Raw genomic sequence first — 21,680 nt, forward strand, 5'->3', positions numbered from 1 at the left:
AATCCCTACTCTGCCATTTGTCCCGAACAATTATCTACATTCTCTAAACTCAGCTTCCTCATCTCTAAAAAGAGGACAGTCATTCTCTCTTCCCTGGGTTATATAAGGATACAATGGGCAAATGTTCATGTCCTTGGATGCAGCAAAAGTCAGTAAATGTTGGCTTAAATACTAGAAATGGGGGTTGGTTTGAAGGAAATGAATGAAACTGTAAGAGCCTGAGTATCTGGGTATACCTGTAATAGGAAAAAGGGCAAAATGCATGGAGCATTGGTGAGGCATTACATTTATGAGAAATATGAGCTCTTAAATATGGACAACTTAATGAAATGTAAAACTAAAGAGACTCAGCCAGACATGGTGGCTCAGGCCTGTAGTCCTAGCACTTTGGGAGGTCGAGGTGGAAGGATCACTTGCGGGCAGGAGTTCAAGACCAGCCTGGCCTAACCTAGTGAGACCTCTCTAAAAGAATACATATATTACACACACACAGAGACTCAGTAAAAGGTGATTAAATCTGTATTGGAGCAGTCTCAAACTGTTTAGGAAGGAAAAGATCTTCTAACTCTTGTCAGGAAGTCCTCTTCATTATAAAAGAAGCTACAATTTAACTCTGTCTTCCCCTGAAATATCAACAGAGCATTCTATACAAGTGATGTGAAATCCACATATTTTAATATACTCTGACATCAGAATAGAGACAACAGAAAAGAAATGTCTCACCCTCTAGGGTCTCTTCTGGATTCTGAAAGACACCTATATGCTACATAACCCTCTGCCAAATAGCACAGCCTACGGGGCTGCCCTACAAACTGCATTAAGCCCCCTGCCTCTGGAAGCCCTTTTCTGGCCACTACAACTTCCACACAAACTGGACAAAAAGCAAAGTAAGTACATTAACTTACAAAGCAAAGTAAATACATTACTTTATCTTATTCTCAGAACTCCTAAGTGAGGTAAGGCAGGGATTATTATCCTCCCTGCTATAAATGAGGAAACTGAGGCCCAGAGAGAAGAAGCAGTTTGCCCAAGGTCACACAGCAAGTCTAAAACCCAAGTGGCACTAAAACTTAGCTTTTCATATCTTATCCCAATATGTAAGACTGAGGATGATCTTGGGGTTTCCATGCAAAACTCTAGGCAACAATAATCCAGCTAGAATACAAGATCATGAATTAGATGACTTAAAGCTTAAAATGGAGCTGTCTTTGATTGTTCCATCTACAATTCAGGCATGCCACACAACATAAATAGCCTTTTCTGTTAGAGTATAAAAGTGCATAATGGCTTGGCCAGTCTGAGGGAAAAAATTGTTAAGAGACATGTTTAAGGCTATACAGTCAATATATAAATTTCAAAAGTGGACCCAAAACAAAATACCCCCAAAAATTCTCTTCTGAAGGATGCCACCACAATATCAGGCAGGGAGAGAGCAAAGTTACAAGAATACATCTAATTAGAGAGGCCCTGATCTTTAAAATTGGGACTTCTATAAAAAGTAAAAAACCACCACTTTCTCAACCAATTATTATTGCCAGTAATTCCCCCCCCAACACTATAAAGAAATATGAAAATGAAAATGACCAGTAAATCCCAGTTTCCAAATTCTCGGTTACTTACCAAAGGTTCCAAGGTGCTGATATCTTTCAGTTTATTTCCACTTAAGTTTAGATGTGTGAGATTTGGAAGTTTTTCAGCTAACATGTCCAGACCTCCAAAGATTCTATTTTCACTGAGTTCAAGCTGCAAGAGAAAATGGATACAGCACAAACACAAATACACAAAGAGAAAAACAAATCATTTAAGGTATTATAAGTAACCAATACAGTTCTCAAATATGTGTCAAGATCAAATGATCCATATTTCTACCAGGGCATGCGTGTTCATTCTGTTTAAATCCAAATAATTAACAGGAGAAGGAAAGGTCAGAAGTATCAAGATCAAATGATCCATATTTCTATCAGGGCATGCGTGTTCATTTTGTTTAAATCCAAATAATTAACAGGAGAAGGAAAGGTCAGAAGTATTGTGTTTTCCTAATCAGCTGCTACTAACAGCTTACTCAAGAACTGGTTTCTAACATCAGCAAATAAATTTTCTAACTTAAAAAGTAGGTCAAAACCAATTAGAATCCTTTGACAAGTTGTAATACCCTATATCTGCCAGAAAGGGTAAATGGTTTAATAGTCTGTGCATTCTGAGCAGCTTATTTTGTGTGCCTTCAAAGCTTGCAATGCCCACTTGAAACCTAATTTCTGGACAATACTGACATACACTGCGGAGTTCTACACCTGGAAGCCACCAGGGAATGTTGCTCTGAAAGCTATGAGAGAGGGACGGGCCCTACAAGTAAGCCCATAAAGAAGCTTGATAACCTCAGGAAAGGGAATGGGTCAACAGGCTCAGGTTTATGAAACCAGCTCCCTGGAGGCCACATCTTGCATAAACCTGGCACTAGCCTTTATTAGAACCTACTCTAATTTCTAAGCTGCAGGTCAAGTAGCACAGGCAAGTAATGTGCCAATGAGGGAATAAGCGTTCACCAAGGAATATTAGAATCTTAGAGTAGAAAGAATTGGAGCCTGGAAAGCATTGTGAAGAACATCTAACTCAAGCTCTTCCTTTTGCAGACAAGAAAACTCGGCTACACAGCTGGTTCTAATTCTCTCTTTTAAAGTGCCAACAACAATAGTAACTTTAACTCTTACATAGTATTTAAATGCCAGGCACTGCTCAAAGCACTAGAAACACCTTAACTCATCTGATCTCACAAAAACTCTATGGGGTAGGCAGAATTACCACTCCTGTTTACAGATGAGGAAAATAAACTTGCTCAAGATCACCCAGCTGTTACCACAGTGGGCCTATGATTTGAAGCCAGACAAAATATCCATGTCCTCCTTATTATGCTACGTACCTAGAATAGCATGAAAGCTTCATATAATGAAGTTTTTGCCATGCAATGAAATGTACTACATAATGCAGAGTAGAGTAATTTTTAAAAATATGAATATTTGCTGAAAAACTGAGTTAAAAAAAAGTCAGCTGCTTAAGGTGTTGTTAAATATTTCAGAAGAGGAAAATGTAACATTTCAAAACAGTTTTTTCCTTTCAATGGAATATTTCAGTGAAATACCCAGTCATGGTCTAAGTTTAAAAACTTAAGCCCATAAATAATAGAGTCAAGTGTTAGCTTTATTGGTGATTTTAGTAAATCAAAAACAGAGATCACTTTTCCTGACCCATGTTTTAAACCATGTGGTTAGAATATCACATACACATGTAACATCCATATCCTTTTAACATGTGTATCTCAGGGAGTAGGAATAACAAGGCAATCTACCAAAACACTTATTAGCATATTTATTTTGAAATGAAATAGATGTGTAAATTTAGAAAATTTGTGACATTTACACATCAATTTTTTTTTCAGTACTTAATTCTCGTTAAAAACAGTTTCTGGGCCAGGCACAGTGGCTCACACCTCTAATCCCAGCACTTTGAGAGGCCGAGGTGGGCTGATCACCTGAGGTCAGGAGTTCGAAACCAGTCTGACCAACATAGTGGAAATCCCAACTCTACTAAAAAAATACAAAAAGTAGCCGGGCGTGGAGGCGCATGTCTGTAATCCCAGCTACTCAGGAGGCTGAGGCAGGAGAATCACTTGAACGTGGGAAGCGGAGGTGGCAGTGAGCCAAGATGGCGCCACTGCACTCCAGCCTGGGCAACAAGAGTTAAACTCCATCTCACAAACAAAACAAAACAAAACAAAACAAAACAACACCAGTTTGTGTTCTGGAATAGGAAGAAAATAAAGTTCTTATTGATCATGAGTACACTCAACCTGCCTTTAAGTATGATTCCCTCTCATTAGCCCTATAAGTGAAGTGATTAATGTTTAAATGTTAAAAGATTTTAATTCATGAACTTAACGCCCGCCCCCGCCCACCCAAAACCAACAAAAACAAAAACCCTGTCCTCCTCAGAACTCAAGCAAGCTCTATTCGGAATTCAGAAAGGTTTATTAAAGTCCCTATAAAAACGGTCACTGATAGGCTGAATTTCTGAGTAAGTCTGAGATTACAGACTACAGAGACCAAGAGTAATTCAGGAAAATCAGAATGCTAGGAAAACAACACAACACACACACTAAGGATCTGCTAGCATCAAGTTTATGTAAATAGATGCTAAAAAGCTTTCCTATGTTTAACTGGGCTAATCAGCGCTTCCAATGTCACTGATAAGCCATGCAAATATAAAAGGATTATACTTGAACCTCTAGTATATACTTACTTAGAAGGGGAAATTTCTTTCTCATCAGAAACGGTCACCTGAAACTCATGAAGACTGCCTGAGCATTTATTAATATTACCTAACGCAAGGCAAATAAAGCAAAACAAAAAATACTTCTACTTTTTAATTCATGTATTATACTTTTTTTTTTTTTTTTTTAAATCAAGACAGAGTCTTGCTCTGTCGCCTAGGCTGGAATGCAGTGGCGCGATTTCGGCTCACTGCAACCTCAGCCACCGCCTGGGTTTAAGCGATTCTCGTGCCTCAGCCTGCCGAGCAGCTGGGACTACAGGCGCATGCCACCGTGCCCAGTTAATTTTTTTTTGTATTTTTAGTAGAGAAGGGGTTTTGCCATGTTGGCCAGGCTGGTCTCGAACTCCTGACCTCACGTGATCCTCCCACTTTGGCCTCCCAAAGTGCTGGGATTACAGACATGAGCCACCATGCCCAGCCTCATGTATTATACTTAACCCACTCCACCCCCTGCAAAACAACAACAAACAAACAAACAAACCCCAATACCAAAAAACTAACTGTCCCACTCAGAACTCAACGAAGCTCTAGGAACAACCTACCTTCGCCCAAGTTTGACTGCGTTTCCTTCTACGTGTGCCTTAGTTTAAATAAAGGTACAACTTAACTTTCCTAGTAAAGTGAATATTGAAATGGCAGAGAATTCTGCAAGACTTATATAACCACGTATCTTTTCCTATACAATGGAAATGATAGGGGGTTAGGAGATACGGGTTCTAGTTTTGGCTCTAGTGCTAACCACTTCTGTGGGTGGCTTTAGGCAAATTACTACACTTTTCTGGGACTATTGCTGTGCCTATAAAATAAGGGGCTGGGTTAGAGGAGCAAAGTTTCTTCCAGTTCTGACATTCTGGGACTCTGTGACAGTTAAATGTGCAATGACCAGAGAAAACATTTTTATGTAGCATTTGGTCCTTTTTTCTGAAAGGAGAGAGAATTGGTTTTATAACAATTAACAAATTACTCACAAAATACAGTAATTATTCTTCCTAACTTCTATTTATTGAGCACCCAACATACATTATTTCCAAACATCATAGCAATTCTGCAAGGTCAAGTAATACCACCAGTTTACAGGTGAGGAAATTGGGCCTTAGAGAGATTAAGTAACCTGCAGAAGTGCGCCCATCAAGGAAATGCTAGGGCTAGAATTCAATCCCTTATCTGCCCAGTTCCAAAGGCCATGTGCTTTCTGCTACACTAAGTGCTTCCTTACAGGTAAAATCATACATTTTCCCTTCCCAGGATCATTCTCTTTTACTGTTAAAGAAAAAGCACTTACCTTTTTCAATTTAGGCAGCTTGGGGAGATTTGAAACTGAGATCAAGCCTACATTTATTAAACTGAGGAACTCTAAGTTCACAAATTCAGCTGTTAAGCCCTCAATTTTTCCATCATTTGATTTGCAATTATCCAAGACAAGTTCTCGAACCTGTGGATGACAAAGAAAAGAGGATAAGCGCTCAAAAACACATTGAAAACAAATAATGCAAAAACTTCTACCATAAATATCCTGCAAAACACCCATATATACAGGTAGCCTCTTACTTAGACCTAGATCTTAGTTATAAAAAGATAAAAACTGCACTTTGGGAGGCTGAGACGGGCGGATCACGAGGTCAGGAGATCGAGACCATCCTGGCTAACACAGTGAAACCCCGTCTCTACTAAAAAAATACAAAAAACTAGCCGGGCGAGGTGGCGGGCGCCTGTAGTCCCAGCTACTCGGGAGGCTGAGGCAGGAGAATGGTGGGAACCCGGGAGGCGGAGCTTGCAGTGAGCTGAGATCCGGCCACTGCACTCCAGCCTGGGCGACAGAGCTAGACTCCACCTCAAAAAAAAAAAAAAAAAAAAAAAAAGATAAAAACTGATTAAGCCTTCAGTAACAATATACTGACAGATTCAAAGATGGAATATTACTCCATGGGTATAAACACACTCTTTATTTTTCCAGAAACAGAAAGTATAGTTCTTAAAATATAAGTGAAATAAGTGTATTCCCCTTATTTCTTTTCTCCAGCCTGTTCCCCAAAGGGCAGCTTTTATCTAAATGCAAATGCAGAGTGAAGACACCCTGTAGGCTGGTTCTACCTTAAGGCCCAGAAGATGACCACTGGAAAAGAGGAAAGCTTTATGTTTCCTATCAAGACCACTAAGAGATTCTGGCTAGAGGTTTCTGCACCAACACACTTTCCAACTCTGGTTTTATTAATCTTTGCCAAGATTATCTTGACACTGTGAAGAAATCAGGATGCAAGAGTACTTAATTCAAAACAAAGATCAATCTGCGTTGCAAGTTTCTAGGAGAGAACTGCTAGATAATAAATTAAATTTCATTTTCAGGCTACACAGTCTCCTTTTTCAGAATTTAAGTCCATCCAAGAGTATCACATCTGGCCAGGCACAGTGGCTGACGCCTATAGCCCCAGCACTTTGGGAGACTGAGGTGGGCAGATCACCTGAGGTCAGGGGTTCAAGACCAGTTTGGCCAAGGTGAAACCCCCTCCCTACAAAAATACAAAAATTAGCCAGGCATGATGGTGAGTGCCTGTAATCCCAGCTACTCGGGAGGCTAAGGTAGGAGAGTGGCTTAAATCTGGGAGGAGGAGGTGGCAGTTAGCCGAGATTTCGCGATAGCACTCTAGCCTGGGCAACAGAGTGAGACTCCGTCTCAAAAACAGTATCACATCTGATGATTTGAACTTTTGAATATTGATTACTTAATAGTCTACATGCAGATCCACCACAATAATCCATGTTGCCATTCTTGCTCTATGATCATCCTGAAAGTTGCAACTTTTTAGCCCACTTTGATCTACTCACAGTGATGCAAATTACCGTTCTAACTGCATCAACAAAGGCATTCTTTTAGTGAACCTACCATATTTAATAGCATTAATTAAGCATGTGTATGGTAGGGAGATGCTGATAGTCTGAAAAGAGAATAGGAGCTATTAACAGTGTCCTCATCCTCTCATACAACATCCAATGATGCTACTCTAGTAATTGCTATCAATTATAGAGTACTTAATCATTTATTATTTTTACCACCACTCTCCTTCCCCCATTTACAGAGAAGGAAACAGATTTCAAGTCAGCAATACCCACAACATAGTAGGTGCCTAACCACTTCTCACTACCCTACTTCCTCTTCAGAAGCCAGGCATCCTTTTTACTCTTTACATCCACTTACTTCTTCCCTTCCTTCCACTTTTATTTAGATATCTCTGTCATTCTTCCCTTTTCTGATAAGAAATGAGCACATCTGAAAACTCAATAGGTCAATTCTGACAAAAGCTGGGCTCTGGAGACAGATGCCTGGGATCGAATCCTGGTTCTCCTCTGCCACTCAGAACTTGTGTGACCTTGTTTGAGTCACTTAACTTCTCTGTGCCTCAGTTTCCCATAAAGTGGAGATAATAGAACCTACCTCACGAAGTTGTAGAGACTAGGGCTTGGAACATTATAAATGGCCAGAAAGTAACCTCTGGGTAAACGGAATGGAAAACGTCAGAGACCTTTGCTGTTTACGTATATCTGTACTAAATTTTTTACAAGCATATATTTATTCTGTATTAAAAAGAAACTAAACATAAAACCAACGAACCATTAAAATTTTAGAAAGGTCAACTGCCATCACCCACCCATGTAAACAGTGTACTGCAATACAATTAAAATGTTCCCATTTACCTTGGGAGATTTTCTAAAATTCTATCCAAAATAATCCAAAAATGTTATACAAAACACACCAATATGCCAAAAATGAAGTGAAGAAGAATTAGAGTTAGCCATACTGCCTCTCAGCTCACAGAGTGAAATCACCTCTTAAAGACATTTCTTTCAACTTGCAAAATTCCACTTTAACCACTGCAAGGCGTCATCAAAAAGTACCAGAGGACTCAAATGCAGGTTAAAAAATGTGTTTGTTGCCTGGGCTTGGTGGCTCATGCCTGTAATCCCAGCACTCTGGGAGGTCAAGGTGGGTGGATCACCTAAGGTCAGGAGTTCAAGACCAGCCTGGCCAACATGGTGAAACTCCATCTCTATTAAAAATACAAAAATTAACCAGGCATGGTGGCATGTGCCTGTAGTCCCAGCAACTCGGGAGGCTGAGGCAGAATTGCTTGAACCTGGGAGGCGGAAGTTGCAGTGAGCTGAGATTGTGCCACTGCACTCCAGCCTGGGTGACAAAGGAGACTCCATCTCAAAAAAAAAAAAAAAAAAAAGTCACTGCTAGACTAAGCTCCATGATCACAGGGTCATGTATATTCCGGTTACCACTATATCACTATATAAGAGCCTACGTAACTGCTGAATGAGGAAAAAAATGGTTACAGGTTTGTCAGCAATATTGTACAGAGATTTGTGACACAATTGCGGGGGACTAAGATGAAAACCTGGACATAAAGGGGACCAACTTTCTGATCATAGAGTATTTTTTAATAGCCAAATAAATTACAGTGTGTGGATATACTATAAATCATTTTACAATCCTCCCTGTTGAACATTTGTGCTCAATTTTCCCTACTATAAATAATGCCATATCTTTACTTAAAACGTCTTCTGTGTTTAGGATTGTGTCTTCAGAATCCATTGCTAAGTGAAAGAATACAAACATCTGAGTCTGTTATTAGTTAAGAGTTCTTTATTTAAAACATCAACTTCTCTTTTAAATGAGTAGTTCATTGTAACCGCTGCAAAATTATTTACCGATTTGACTGTTACTTTTTGTAACCTCTCGATTATGGAAATTCTGGCTATTTGCATTATCTTGTTCTTGAGGATATCTTCTATCGTTTTTACCCTAAGTGAGGAAAAAATAAATACCCCAGCAGAAACACTAACAAAGGACAGACAAGCTCTTAAAGACAGAAATAGCCAACACTAAAAAAACTGTTCAAGGCCAGGTGCAGTGGCTAGTGCCTACAATCCCAGCGACAGAGACCCAGCTAAAAGAAAAAAAAAAAAAAAGTTTGGCTGGGCACGGTGGCTCAGGCCTATAATCCCAGCACTTTGGGAGGCCGAGGCAGGCCGATCACCTGAGGTCAGGAGTTTGAGACCAGCCTGGCCAACATGGTGAAATCCCATCTCCACTAAAAATACAAAGAAATGTGCCAGGCATGGTGGTGTGCACCTATAGTCCCAGCTACTCGGGAGGCTGAGGCAGGAGAATGCTTGAACCCATGAGTCGGAGGGTTGCAGTGAGCCGAGACTGCGCCACTGCACTCCAGTCTGGGCAACAGAGCAAGATTCTGTCTCAGAAAAAAAAAAAGGTTCAACTGTAAGTAGTAAAAATGTATATTAAAAATGAGGTATCATTTTACCCTTGTTGGAGGAGGGACAGCTCCTTCAAGAGAGTGGCTAGGATAGACAGAGATGTAAGTGAGTTTATTAAGTGAGTGAGAAGTTCAGGAAATGAATACCTGAGACCTTTATTGCCTCTACCAGTAAGAGGCAATAGGATACACTGGGATAAATAGGGCAGAGAGTTGTTGGGCTAGGCAGAAAAGGCACGTCCCTTGACTTTTCCAGCAAGGCTGAGAATGTAAAGAAACATGCTACCCCAAGAACAGAATGCAAGAAGCATATTGAGAAGATGAGTCACTGGGGAATAAGCACAGAGGATAACGGGAATTACTGCATAAAGCAGAGACCACTGGAGGGCCCCACTCAGGGCTGTACCCAAGGATAGCAGGTCTAAATGTTCCATCAGCCAACTTCAAGGTTGTTGAAAGTTCTCAACAGGACCTTAATGAAAAGGTATTCTGAGCTCGGATATTGTTTCAATGGCAGAAAAGTGGCATTTGAGGTGCAGAAAAAGTGTATTTACACGTGCAACACACATACACAGGTGCACTCACGCTCAGTGATAACTGAGTAGTTAGAATGTAGGGCTTATATACCTAACTTAGAAGAGGAAAAGATAGGAGGAGAAAAACTTTTTGGGAAGAACAGATTTCTTTAGGGAACACAAATGGGATTTTCAGAACAGATGAGAGATCAAGTTTACAATGTCTGTCTACACAGATATGAGTGGTCTTTGTTTTCTTAGGGCCGTAAGACTACTCCCCCCACCCCCACCAGAGATTTACTCTTGGCCTCTCTCCTGGGAACAGGCACACTCCAAAGGGACAATTCCCTCGTATGTGATATGTATTTGCTTTTAGCCAGATAAACTCCAAGTAGGCTTCTCTCTGCATCCGTTGAATCTCAAATATCTTCAGCTTAAAACAATCTTTGTATCAACTCTGGGGTTCTCAGTGGATCTCCACAGAGCTAACTAAGCCTCATCATCTCTTTTCATTCCTCCCTGGGTATAGAGATCTAAACTGCCTTGCAAAGGAGATAACAGCTTGGGAAGAGTGTGGTTGAGAGACCGAGTGGGGCTGGGGTCAAGATGATCCCACAGCTTCCCAATCTAGATTCAGAATAAACCAAAGGTCCTAATCAAAGGAGAAAGGTCCTAGTTTCTTCTTATATCTCAAATCCTCCCAGAGCTGTTATCTAATGAAAAAAGGTTAGGCAGGCCCTTGTTCATTTGTGCATAATGATCTATTTGGTCCAAGAGTTAACTGGCCTTCTGCTTGAAGATGGACAGTTTAACTTTTGGGGCCAAATTCACTCCTCTTCTTCCCTCATCCTCCAATTAAACTTGCCTTTTCTCAAACACAAATTAAGGTAAACATTTAAAAATGAAAAATCCGTACTATCTCCTATTTAATTCTTATATTTGTTTTCTACATTTAGCAGCAAAACAGTAGTTTCCTACTACTTTTTCATTGAAAAATTTGAACTACAGTGTGGCCAAATACCTTTTCAGATCTGATTGGAAGATATAACAATGATTTATAACACTATCTCTCTCTTAAAAAAAAAAAAAAACCACACACATTTTAAGTTCTAAATGGCAAAATGTCTATGAGGTCCTTCTTTAAGTTATGATGAGTCTAGGTTATGGGAATATCCCCAGCGATTGGAGGTGGGGGCCACAGGAGATGGAAAAATGTTTTTCCCTTTCATTCTCTTCAATGTGCTAATCTGCCACTCCCCTAGCTACTATGAAAAAAGATCAACTTTACCTAACTGGTGGGGTGATGCTCTCCAACTATACCAGTTGTCTCTGCCATAAAAGGAGGAAAGGGTATGGAGGAATTAAAGATCTTTGTGAGTTGTCAATTCTTTTAATTAGAACAATACTGGTTATTATGGTAAGTGAAATAATCCCAAAATACAGAAAGTAATTCCTGCCATCCTTGCAATTTCCATCCTTCTGAGTTAGTCAGTGTTCAAATCTTCTACCCATTAATTTAAAATAATGTTTTCAAAATAATAGAACTTTTTATTATTTTATTTTTATTTTTGAGACGGAGTCTCACTCTTTCGCCTATGCTGGAGTGAAGTGGTGCTATCTTGGCTCACTGTAACCTCTGCCCCCCTAGGTTCAAGCAATTCTCCTGCCTCAGCCTCCAGAATAACTGGGATTATAGGCGCCTGCCACCACCCCCAGCTAATTTTTGTATTTTTAGTGGAGACGGGGTTTTGCCATGTTGCCCAGGCTGGTCTTGAATTCCTGACCTCAGGTGATCCAACCTCCTCCGCCTCCCAAAGTGCTAGGATTTTGGCATGAGCCACTGTGCCCAGCCGAGAACGGATTTATATTAGTGGTTCTCCAATGTGTTTAAGACCCACCAGTACCCTACTGGTGGGTATTAAAATAAGGGAACCATTCTGAAAAGCAATTTGGCAGGGGGGAAAAAATAACATTATAAGATGTTCATTTCAGCAGTATTTAAAACAGCCAAAATCCCTGTGAACAACCTGAGATGTTTAAATTATGATCTATGCAGACATTAATAATGAGTCTATAAAATAAAGACACACACAAAGATGTTCACTGTATTTTTTCCTAAACAAAACAAGCTAGCTAGCATTCAGATTATCTGCATGAACCAAGTTTAGAAAAAATTTAAACATTCTGGTAGACTCTACACTAAAGTGTCTAGATGGTAGGTTAGGCATGTATGTCTATCCTCTTTTTTCTTATCTATACCTACAATTTTTTTGGCCTATCTATATCTAATTTTCTTCAATGAAGATGTATTACTTATACAAGGAAAAAAACCCCGATTAGTTGCTATGCAACCAATTAGAATATCCGATTGAGCTCAAAATTACATCACAGTAGACACAACAAAAGAGGTCAAAAGCTGGGGAGGGGGTGCGGATCAAAAAAAGATGGAAGTTAAAGACAATCTACATTTTTTCCCAGTAAACTGGGACTAGGTAAAGACTGCTTTTATTTTGGTAGATGAAATGTCACAATCCAGCAAACAGCACACCAGCATTTCGCAGGGGCATAGATTGCAAGCCACAGCAAGGAAATGCTTGGCTTTCTAACTTTGAATGAAAAACTCAGAGCTGATAGGAAGGCTGATTGTCCTCAGATGCATGGTTAATGATGTGCTTCTAACAGAGCGACATGTTCAGTTTACTGGAAGGATAAGAATCTCACATAAAGAACAGGTATTCTTTTCCAATTTTGGAATACAACTAAATGTGGTTTATATCTAATTACTGCATGTCACTGTCTTCTCATCTTACTGACCAGACCTCCAGTTTCCATGGTGTATATATGGTATATTCCAGCACTGTTCAATTTACTCTCAGTGAACTGCTAATATTTTATATAAAATATTTCCTTGTCATGCAAAATAGCTCCTATCCTTGTCTATGTTTTTAAACGGTAACCACCATTCTTCATGAAGATTACTTTAAAATGCCATCTTAGGCCATTTTGTTCCACTATGAGAATATACCCTGCTGCTATAAGAGCTGTTTTGGACTTAGAAAAAAAAAAATTCAGTATTTCTTTACAATCCCTCGCCCTCATCCCTTAGGGAAATTGGCAAACTTGTGTTTATAAGGAATAGGGATATAGTTAAGTAATAGGTGAACTGAAGAAGACCCTAGTAACACTTTTATGTTTACCTTCTTGTCTTCCTCAGTCAGAACACACAAGAGCCCAATTGAACAAAAGTGTTACTAGGGTCTTCTTCAAACCCCAGTAATAAGAAAAAAGCCACATACACAATAAAAGCCCACCTGGTCTTAAACATAAGAACACATTTACAATTAAACCCCTATTCGCCCTCTTCAAACACTCTTACATCTCATTTGACTTTAAAATCATTAAGGTCAACCATGGGACACTTCTGTATATTTTGGAGCATCCTATGCATACAATAGTATACCTTCAACGGGGTAATGGATTCTTCATGTTACCCCACATGCCAAGTCTGCAGGATCCCAGACGCCAAGCCTACTGTGTAACAGCTGACCATGCCACCAATTTCTGGGGTGTTTATGGTATGTTCCAGCACATCGCACATAAGGTATCATATGACTAGCTGAATGTGATTTTAAGGGAGTGATCTCCGAACTTTTCATCTGCCTTAAAGATGATGCCTCTGTGCGAAAAACACTTTAAACTCTCTTTTAGAATTTCCTTCAAAATCTACAGCATTTTTTCCTGAAAACCCTTCAGTTTTAGGTCAAAGTTTTATTCGTCCACCTGGGTTCCTAACTCCCACTGGTCTCAATCTCCCTAAGGGAACTTTCCTCTACCCCCACAATCTCAGCTGGCTCCCGCAACACTGTCTCAAGGCCTCACAAACTCTCCCAAGTGCAAAAAGCACCACATCACCTCAATGGTTTCTCAGGCTTCAAATAATAAACCAGTGGATTCTGCAGGCCAGTGCTGCCAATGCAGCATCCACGAGCCACTTGTCACGTTTGAGCACTTGAAATGTGGATAGTATTACCGAGAAAATGTTTTAATTTAACTGAATTAAATGGCTCTGGCCTGACTGGCAAGAAGGTTAAGTTGATTACTTGAAAAATGAACACGCAGCCGGGCGCGGTGGCTCACTCCTGTAATTCCAGCACTTTGGGAGGCCGAGGCAGGTGGACCACCTGAGGTGAAGAGTTGCAGAACAGCCTGAACAACAGCGAGAAACCCCGTCTCTACTAAAAATACAAAATTAGCCCAGCGTGGTGGCGCATGCCTGTAATCCCAGCTACACGGGAGTTTGAGGCAGGAGAATCGCTTGAACCCAGGAAGCGGAGGCTGACGTGAGCCGAGACAGCGCCACTGCACCCCAGCCTGGGCACAAGAGAGATTCAGTCTCAAAAAAAAAAAAAAAGAAAGAAAAAAAAGAAAAATGAACACCTGTAGATCATGTGTTTTTAAAGCAGTATTACTTCATATATGAAATCATCATCTAAGGGGAACAGCAGGCCAACTGTTATTTCCCAGAGGGAACACTACTCGAGAATTATAACAGACCTTTAGTTTGAGCATATTCTAAAGAACTCAAATTCAAGATTTTAAAGCATTTCTGAAGACCCACGTGTGTACTTCTCTCGCAGACACTTTGGCTAATTTTAGCTAGTCCATATCCTACGGATTTGCAATTATGCCGCAATGGAAAAGTCTGGAACGAACACCTTCCCAAGGCAAGAACGCCTCTCCTCAAGTTTTGTGGCGCGAGCTGGACGCCCCGGCTATAGGCTAGCACGTGGCGGGGACAAAATGTCTGACGGAAGGTCGGAAAAACGCGCGCCCGCGACCCTCCATCTCGGAACCACCGGAGCGGCCCACCTCGCGGGCCCTCCGGGAGGGACAGCGCCGGGCGGTGGAGCCCGGCCCACCCCGCGTTAGTGGTGACCTCAAAGACTAGAAAGCAAGGATATAAACGTCGAGCACACCAGGTGAACCCTGGTCGACGAATTCCCACAACTTCGCGACTCGTTAACCACAGCCACCTGAGGGCACGAAACCCGGCCGCTCGCTTAGCCCGGGGCGGGAGGCCCCGCGGGGCCGCCCTCGGCGGGAAACCACTGGACCGCTGGGGCACCCGGCCGCGGCGCTACCTGGCCCCGCGCCGGTTCGCGGAGTCGGGGGGCTCGCGGCGGCGGGCAGCCGCGCTAAAACCGGGAGACGAAAGGGGCGATTCCCACAGACCGGACCCACGCCCACGCAGCCGCGCCGCCAGAGGGCCGCCCTCAGGCCCCTGCAGCCCGGAAGGCGAGCGGCCGGCCGCACCAGGCCGCTCTCAAGCACGTGGGAGGCCAGAGGCCGCCCGGCCCACGAGCCGAGCCGAGGCCCGCCCAAAATCCCGCGCGCCGAGCTGAGGCCCGCCCGAAACCCCGCACGCTCGGCGCGGGGCGGGGGTGGCCGCCTGCCGTTGCCCTTTTAAGAAGGGGGAGGGGGTCGGCAGCGCGCCCGCGACGGGATGAGTCGGCGGCGGCCACGGCGCGCGGCTCCCGCCAGTGGGAGCCAAGCCTCGGCGGGGCGGGGGGAAACAGACCGAGGGCTCGGCGCGGGAAGAGGCGGCCGACAGCCACTGCCGAGGGAGGGCGGGCAAGGCCAAGCTCGTGGGCCGACTCACCAGGCGGAGGGAGACGGGCACCCGCCAACATGGCGCTGCGGCGGCCTGTGGCGCGCCCCGGTTGGCGTGAGGAGCCGCCGCCCGCCCACACGGAGGGGCCATCCTCCCGGGGCAGGGGCTCCGGGCTCCGCCGCCGCGGCGCAGGGGGAAGGGCGAAGCCGTCGCCACAACGGTTGGCCCCGGTCGACCCGGGCTGCCTCTGGGAGGTCGGAGTGGGCAAGGCCGAGGGCAAAGAGGGAGCGAGGAAACAAGAGAGAAAGTTTTATTTTTAGGCTTGAAAAATGGCGGGAACCGCGTCCTTTTTTCAAACTTGGCCTCGGGAGGGGCGGCGGTTGCGCCACCTCCGCCGCCCTGGCCCGCCCCTCCCCCGCTCTGCGCGCCAGGCCGCGCCCGCCCAAGCGCCCGAGGGGGCTTCTCGCTCCCTTCAAAGGAAAAAAGCCCCCTCCTCGCCCCACAGCCGCTGCCCTCGGCCGGGCCGGCGCCCATCGCGAGCTCCGGTCACAGAAGCCGCCCCCCGCCCCGCCTCATCCGCGCCCCTTCCCCGGCCGGCCCGGGGCGCGCGGAGCCCGGCCTGGCCCAGGCGGGGATGGCCGCGCAGCTCCTCGACAGGCCCGGCCTCCGCCCGGCCGCGCATCCCGGGAGGCTGCAAACATGGCTCCCAGCGTTACACAACCCCCGCCTCCTTCCCTCGCCGCCGGCCACTTGCACACGCGCTCCCTCCGGGGAAAGACCCCGGCGGGCGAAGCGCTCAAAGTTTGCTTTCCCCCACACCGCTGCCTTCCTCCGGCCGCCCCAGGGGCCCGCGGGCGGCAAAGAGTTAAACCTCGCGCGCTCGCTCCCCCCTCCGCGCCCGCCCGCCTTCCCCGTCCGAGCCCACAAGCTGCGCTCTTCCCCGCGCCGGGGCCGGCGAACCCTCAGGCCGGGCCCCGCAGGTGGCCACCATTACATGCAAGTCATCAGGGGAGGGGGCGCCCGGAGGGGGCTCTGCTTACAGCTGCCGGGGTCCGGTTCCTCAGTTCCAGGTGGATTCTCCTCTTCATGTCCATGTTCCCCTCTTCCCCCCTCTTCAAACTTAACTTTCCGCGACGGGGGCGGAGGGGGGAGAGGCGTCCCGGCCTGCGCAGCGAAGGCCGTCGGAAGGGTTTGCTCGCGGCGGAGGCCGGCGGCGCGGTCCTGGGTGGCTGGCGGCGTACGGGCAGGCGAGCGGAGCCCCCGGAGCCAAGTTACTCACGGGAGCGGAGAGAAACCATGGAGGGAAAAGGAGGCTGGAGCGCAGCGCTGGGCTCACTACCGCCGCCCCCGGCCGCGGCCTGCACTGCGCTTAAACCGGCGACGCGGCGCGGCAGCTGCTCGGCTTCACTCGGCCCCGCGCGGCGCTGCTCGGCTGGGCGGCCGCGGCTGCACCAAGGACGGGGCGGGGAGACGCGCGACAGGCGGGGCGGAGGCTGGGCAAAGGCGCAGCCAGGGTAGAGGAGCGACTTCCTCCCTCCCTCCTTCCGATTGCACGTGGGGCGGCTGATGTAAGACCTTTCTCGGGGATGGGGGGGCTTCCCCGACCCCCGCCGGGCTGAGACTTCTCCTCCCGGCCCCACCTCGTCGTGCCCAGAGCTGGGTCTGCGGCCCGGGCCCGGAGGTTCGCGGGAAGGGCTGGTGGGAAGCTTGGCAGTCCGGCTTCAGGGGTCCCTAAAGCCCAGTCCATCCGGGGAGGCTCACGGGGGCAGCACGACGCCCGCGGAGGCGCGAAATGTGAAGAAGCCGGGGACAGAGAGGCTTTGAGGTTCACCTTTTGCCTGCCACACAGTCTGGGGCCAACAGGCCGAACACCAATGCCTCCTTGGCAGAGTGGCGTCCGTAGCGCCGCCGAGGATCCGCGCGCCCCCCGTCGGGACAGAATAGTGGCCGGCCGGCCCTGGCATGGCAGCTGGGGTCGCTTGCTAAGCCACAGAGCAGGCTAGCATCTCCACCCTCTTCAGGAGGTCTCCCTCGGTTTTCTAACATTTTAATAGGAGCTACAGAAGGAAACCATTAGCATTTCTAATAGGGCCTCAGGGTTTCCCCGCCTTTTTTTTTTTTTTTTTTTTTAATCTCATTTATTCGTTAGGGCACCCCTGTGAGGTGTGTAAATTCTTGGTGGTCTAAGTTTCGCTGAAACCTGGCAGGCAGCCTTTGTCATGGTCTGGCTGAAAGGGTCCCAGGGGTTAGAGCACCAGATCGGGGTGGGTGTTGTGCTTTGCAGACCACCTGGGAATGACTTTATATTCAGCGTAAAATAAGTAAATACATAATATATCAAATACAATGTGAGATTGTACTGACTAGAAGCACCAAAAACTAAGAACAATTTGTTAAAGAAAGAAAAACTTGAAATTCTATGCATTAATATAAAGTTTTATGAAGTTAGGAAAGTGCCCCAATTCGTATTTTACCTAAGTTTTAGTGGCAAACAACCCAAAACTTAATTGTAAACCAATTATAGATCAGCTTTTAAAATACTGAGTGAGTTAACATTTGAAGATGAAAGTTTTAGAAGGAATATGGGAAAAGAAAAACTTTCTAGTGTGTGGTTCCCTGACTCCTGTTAACTGTCTCAGCAGATGTCTTCGTGACAAGGGAAAATGGAGACAGATGTTCTCAGGAGGTTACAAGAGGTCTGTAACTAAGGTTATGAGAACCACCGGGCTATGCAATGAGGGCTTTTACAAACAAACAAACAAACAAAAAATAACTACCAAATCGGTTTCATGAGCCAACAAGCGATTATTGAGCATCTGCTTTAAGGGGCTTGATATTGTTTCTCTGATTCTCAGACAACTTTCTGAAGTAGGTGATAATTTAATCATTTTACAGATGAGGAGCTCAGGAATCTTAAGCTGCACGTCCAACAAGAAGCGGAGCTAGGATTTAGACCCAGATAGGTCTGACTCTGCAGGCCACCATCTTCTGCTACATCATCAGTCTATCTTGAGTGGAGTCATAGCATGGTGGGGGGCTGCGTTGGTGCTGTAGGTTGGGAACAGTTGTAGAGGACTTTTAATACCAAACAGCATGCAAGTGTCCTCTTGCAGGAAAAGGGGATGGTGCTGAAGGAGTCCTGGTGGCTCCCGGAGGAGATGGTATTAATCCTTAGCATCAGGGCAAATCTTGAGACTCTGTCCTCTCTTTATGGCCAACTGGAGGGTATGAAGGACTCTTTCCTCAGGGTACATAGCTCACAGGATAGATGTGTGTTTTATAGTATTTAGCTACAAAGTAATTAATAAACATAGCCACAATGTGCTGCAAATAGAAGGCAAAAGAGCCAAAGGAGGAGAGACTACAGACACGGCACTGTCCCTTCTTACGCAGCCGGTGCTGGCATGCACCTCTGTGAACAAAGAGCATGTGTTCCAGTGACATGCTTCTTTGTCAGGGGCTTCACTGCCAGAGGCATAAATAACACAGGCAGAACAGGGTGTGTCTCATTGCCTTGCCAACATCTTCTACGGGACTGTCAGTCTACAGGCCTGAAGGGGCTGTTGTCACAGGGCCTGGGTTTTGAATATTGCTGCACTTAACATCATTCTCTGTATGCATCTGTGTGTGAGAAAGATGTAGAATATTCACTTGTATCTGATCTGCAAGTATTATTGTGACCATGGATTTATGGATTTCAACAAGGGCTGAAAGGGAATAAGGAAATGTAAAAAGAGTTTGTTAGACCAAACTAAGAATGAATTTCTTTTTACTTCCATTGATGTTAACGTTTGACCAGTAAGTAATAAAAATATCAAATAATGCCAGGTTTTGGCACCCCTTGAGCCTTAAAACTGCCTGTTAATCAGAATGGCTGTGTATTCCAGAAAGCTCTAAAATGTCTGAGCAGAACACTGCGAGCCAGTTTGTAACTCCTTGGACCTGTGCCCCACCCCCCCTATCTCAGCAACAGCATATTACTTGTCATATCATCAGATGACTTGAGCCTTCCCCGCAAACTTTGTGGCTGTGGACAGACTTTAATAAATCTGAAGATGAGAGGAAACAGCCCTACTAGGTCATTGATTTAACTGGCTCTGAAACCAGCTTAACAGAATGGGCATATTTTAGTAATGACAGTATTTGAAGCTGATGTATAATATAGGATGAGGAAATGATTACTCTTTAAATACTTCCATTCTTCCTGTCCTCTTCCATACACATGTGCATACACTGGTAAGAACATATCTCTTCCCCGCCCCGGAGTTTCCACAACTTAGTGTGTGTACCTCTATTATCGCAGTTTGGCAACAAATGGTAGTTGTTGAAGGATCTAACTTCTCAATTAGAACTCAGACAAGTATTTCTGGATGATAGGAATGGAGAGGAGGACCTTGGGTCCATCTTTAGAACAGAGCAGATGCTTTGCAAATGTATGTTATGTTAAAAATAATGTCACATGTACTTAAAAAAAATACCATCTAGGCAGCTGAGATTATTGAGACAAGGGGAGAGGGAGAGGCAAATAGGTGAAAATGGGTTAAGGGAGGAGATCCTGTTAGTCTTCACATGGTAAAAACAGAGGAGGGGAATGTGTCAGATGTACAGGAGGCTCTAGGCCCAGTAATGGGCCCCTGCCCAGGTTCCTTTCTGCTATCTGAACCAGCTGGAGGTGCTCAGCCTTCCTGGTGCAGCAAGGAAGAGCTGTGACTACCAAGAGTCAAGTCTAATATTTATTAAGCACCATCCTTATGCCAAGTGCTGTGCATGGGACTTTTGTGTACTGCTTCTCAGTTAATCCTAGCAACAGCTCCCCAGGACAGGATGATAATCCACCTTTTATAGTGTTTAGGAAACAGACTCAGGAAAGCCAAGTAGGTTTGCTGAAATTCACATAACTACTAAGAAGCTAGATTTCTCTGTCATTAGGGCTCACTGTAATTCATTCTCATTACTTTGATCGACTAGTCCTCAGAACTGCTTCTGAAAAATAAAACATTTTTTTCCTGTTTTAAAAAGGTTTACTTGCTCATTGTGCAGAGAAAATTAAAACACTGAAAATAAAAGTTCCTGCCATTGAGATATAACCACCATTAAGTTGTATATCTTTGCAATTTTTTCTATACCATACATACTGTTTTTAAGTGTTGGGATCAGATTGAAGATCTTTTTTTAGAGACTTGCTTTTTCCACCTATCATTATGATAAATCTGTATTAATATAACTTCAGTGGTTTTCCCTTTTTGGGAAGGACTTCAGTGAGATGAGAATCCCACTCCACCACTTACTGGCTGTGTGCTTGAGGGCAAAACATATAGCCTCTCTGGGCCTCAGGCTGCTCATCTCAGAACTATTGAGGGTTGGACATAATCACGTTAGAGAAACTGAGTGCCTGTCACTTTTCTCTGCCCCCCGCAGCCACAGTCACTGCAAGCCTGAGTCCCTTCCTTACCCAAGCAGCGTCCCAGAGCCTGCTGGCCTTCAAGGCTAGGAACATTCTGCTGTGGCCATCAGTTTTCCATCTCTGCTCCATGTGCTACCCCTTTGGCTGAGGGGGAAATATGTTTTTAAATCTCAAATAGTCAGGCTCATTTTCTGTTTCACATAGTCCTTGGTCACTCTTGAGGAACTTGGAACATGCTCCTGACACGGAAAATATCGAAGTGCCCGTCTCCATAATTAGCCAGCATCCCTGCCATCTGGACCCTCTCATACCTCACAGGGATTTCCTTGTCCACATGGAACTGAGACTGATCCAAGAGTCCAGCTCCTGCTGACTGAACTCTGCCATCTGTTCTCCAGCTTGCCTTACCTGCTCCTGTCCAGCCAGGCACCCCTCCGTGGGCCTGTGCTTTTGTCCTGTCTCACGCTAGACCCTGGCACTACTGAGGTGGCTTGCATGGTCCCAAATTTGCTAGTCTCTTATTTTGATAAAGGCTACAAGTACCAAAT

General features: G+C 44.8%; 1 protein-coding gene across 2 annotated transcripts in view; it reads right to left on the bottom strand.

Annotated features, from left to right (window-relative positions):
- ANP32B (acidic nuclear phosphoprotein 32 family member B) overlaps positions 1-17,181 on the bottom strand; it is a 31,907-nt gene extending 14,726 nt beyond the window's left edge. For both annotated transcript variants that reach the window (XM_025359848.1, XM_025359847.1), the window contains exons 1-3: positions 16,769-17,181; positions 5,609-5,758; positions 1,621-1,743 (exon numbers count right to left, since the gene is read on the bottom strand). In XM_025359848.1, the coding sequence (XP_025215633.1) occupies positions 1,621-1,743; positions 5,609-5,758; positions 16,769-16,822 (327 nt within the window). In that variant the 5' untranslated portion in view covers positions 16,823-17,181. The remainder of the gene's footprint in view (positions 1-1,620; positions 1,744-5,608; positions 5,759-16,768) is intronic.
- Positions 17,182-21,680: the final 4,499 nt, after the last annotated feature.

Source organism: Theropithecus gelada, chromosome 15 (assembly GCF_003255815.1).
Source record: "Theropithecus gelada isolate Dixy chromosome 15, Tgel_1.0, whole genome shotgun sequence".
Classification (NCBI taxonomy): domain Eukaryota; kingdom Metazoa; phylum Chordata; class Mammalia; order Primates; family Cercopithecidae; genus Theropithecus; species Theropithecus gelada.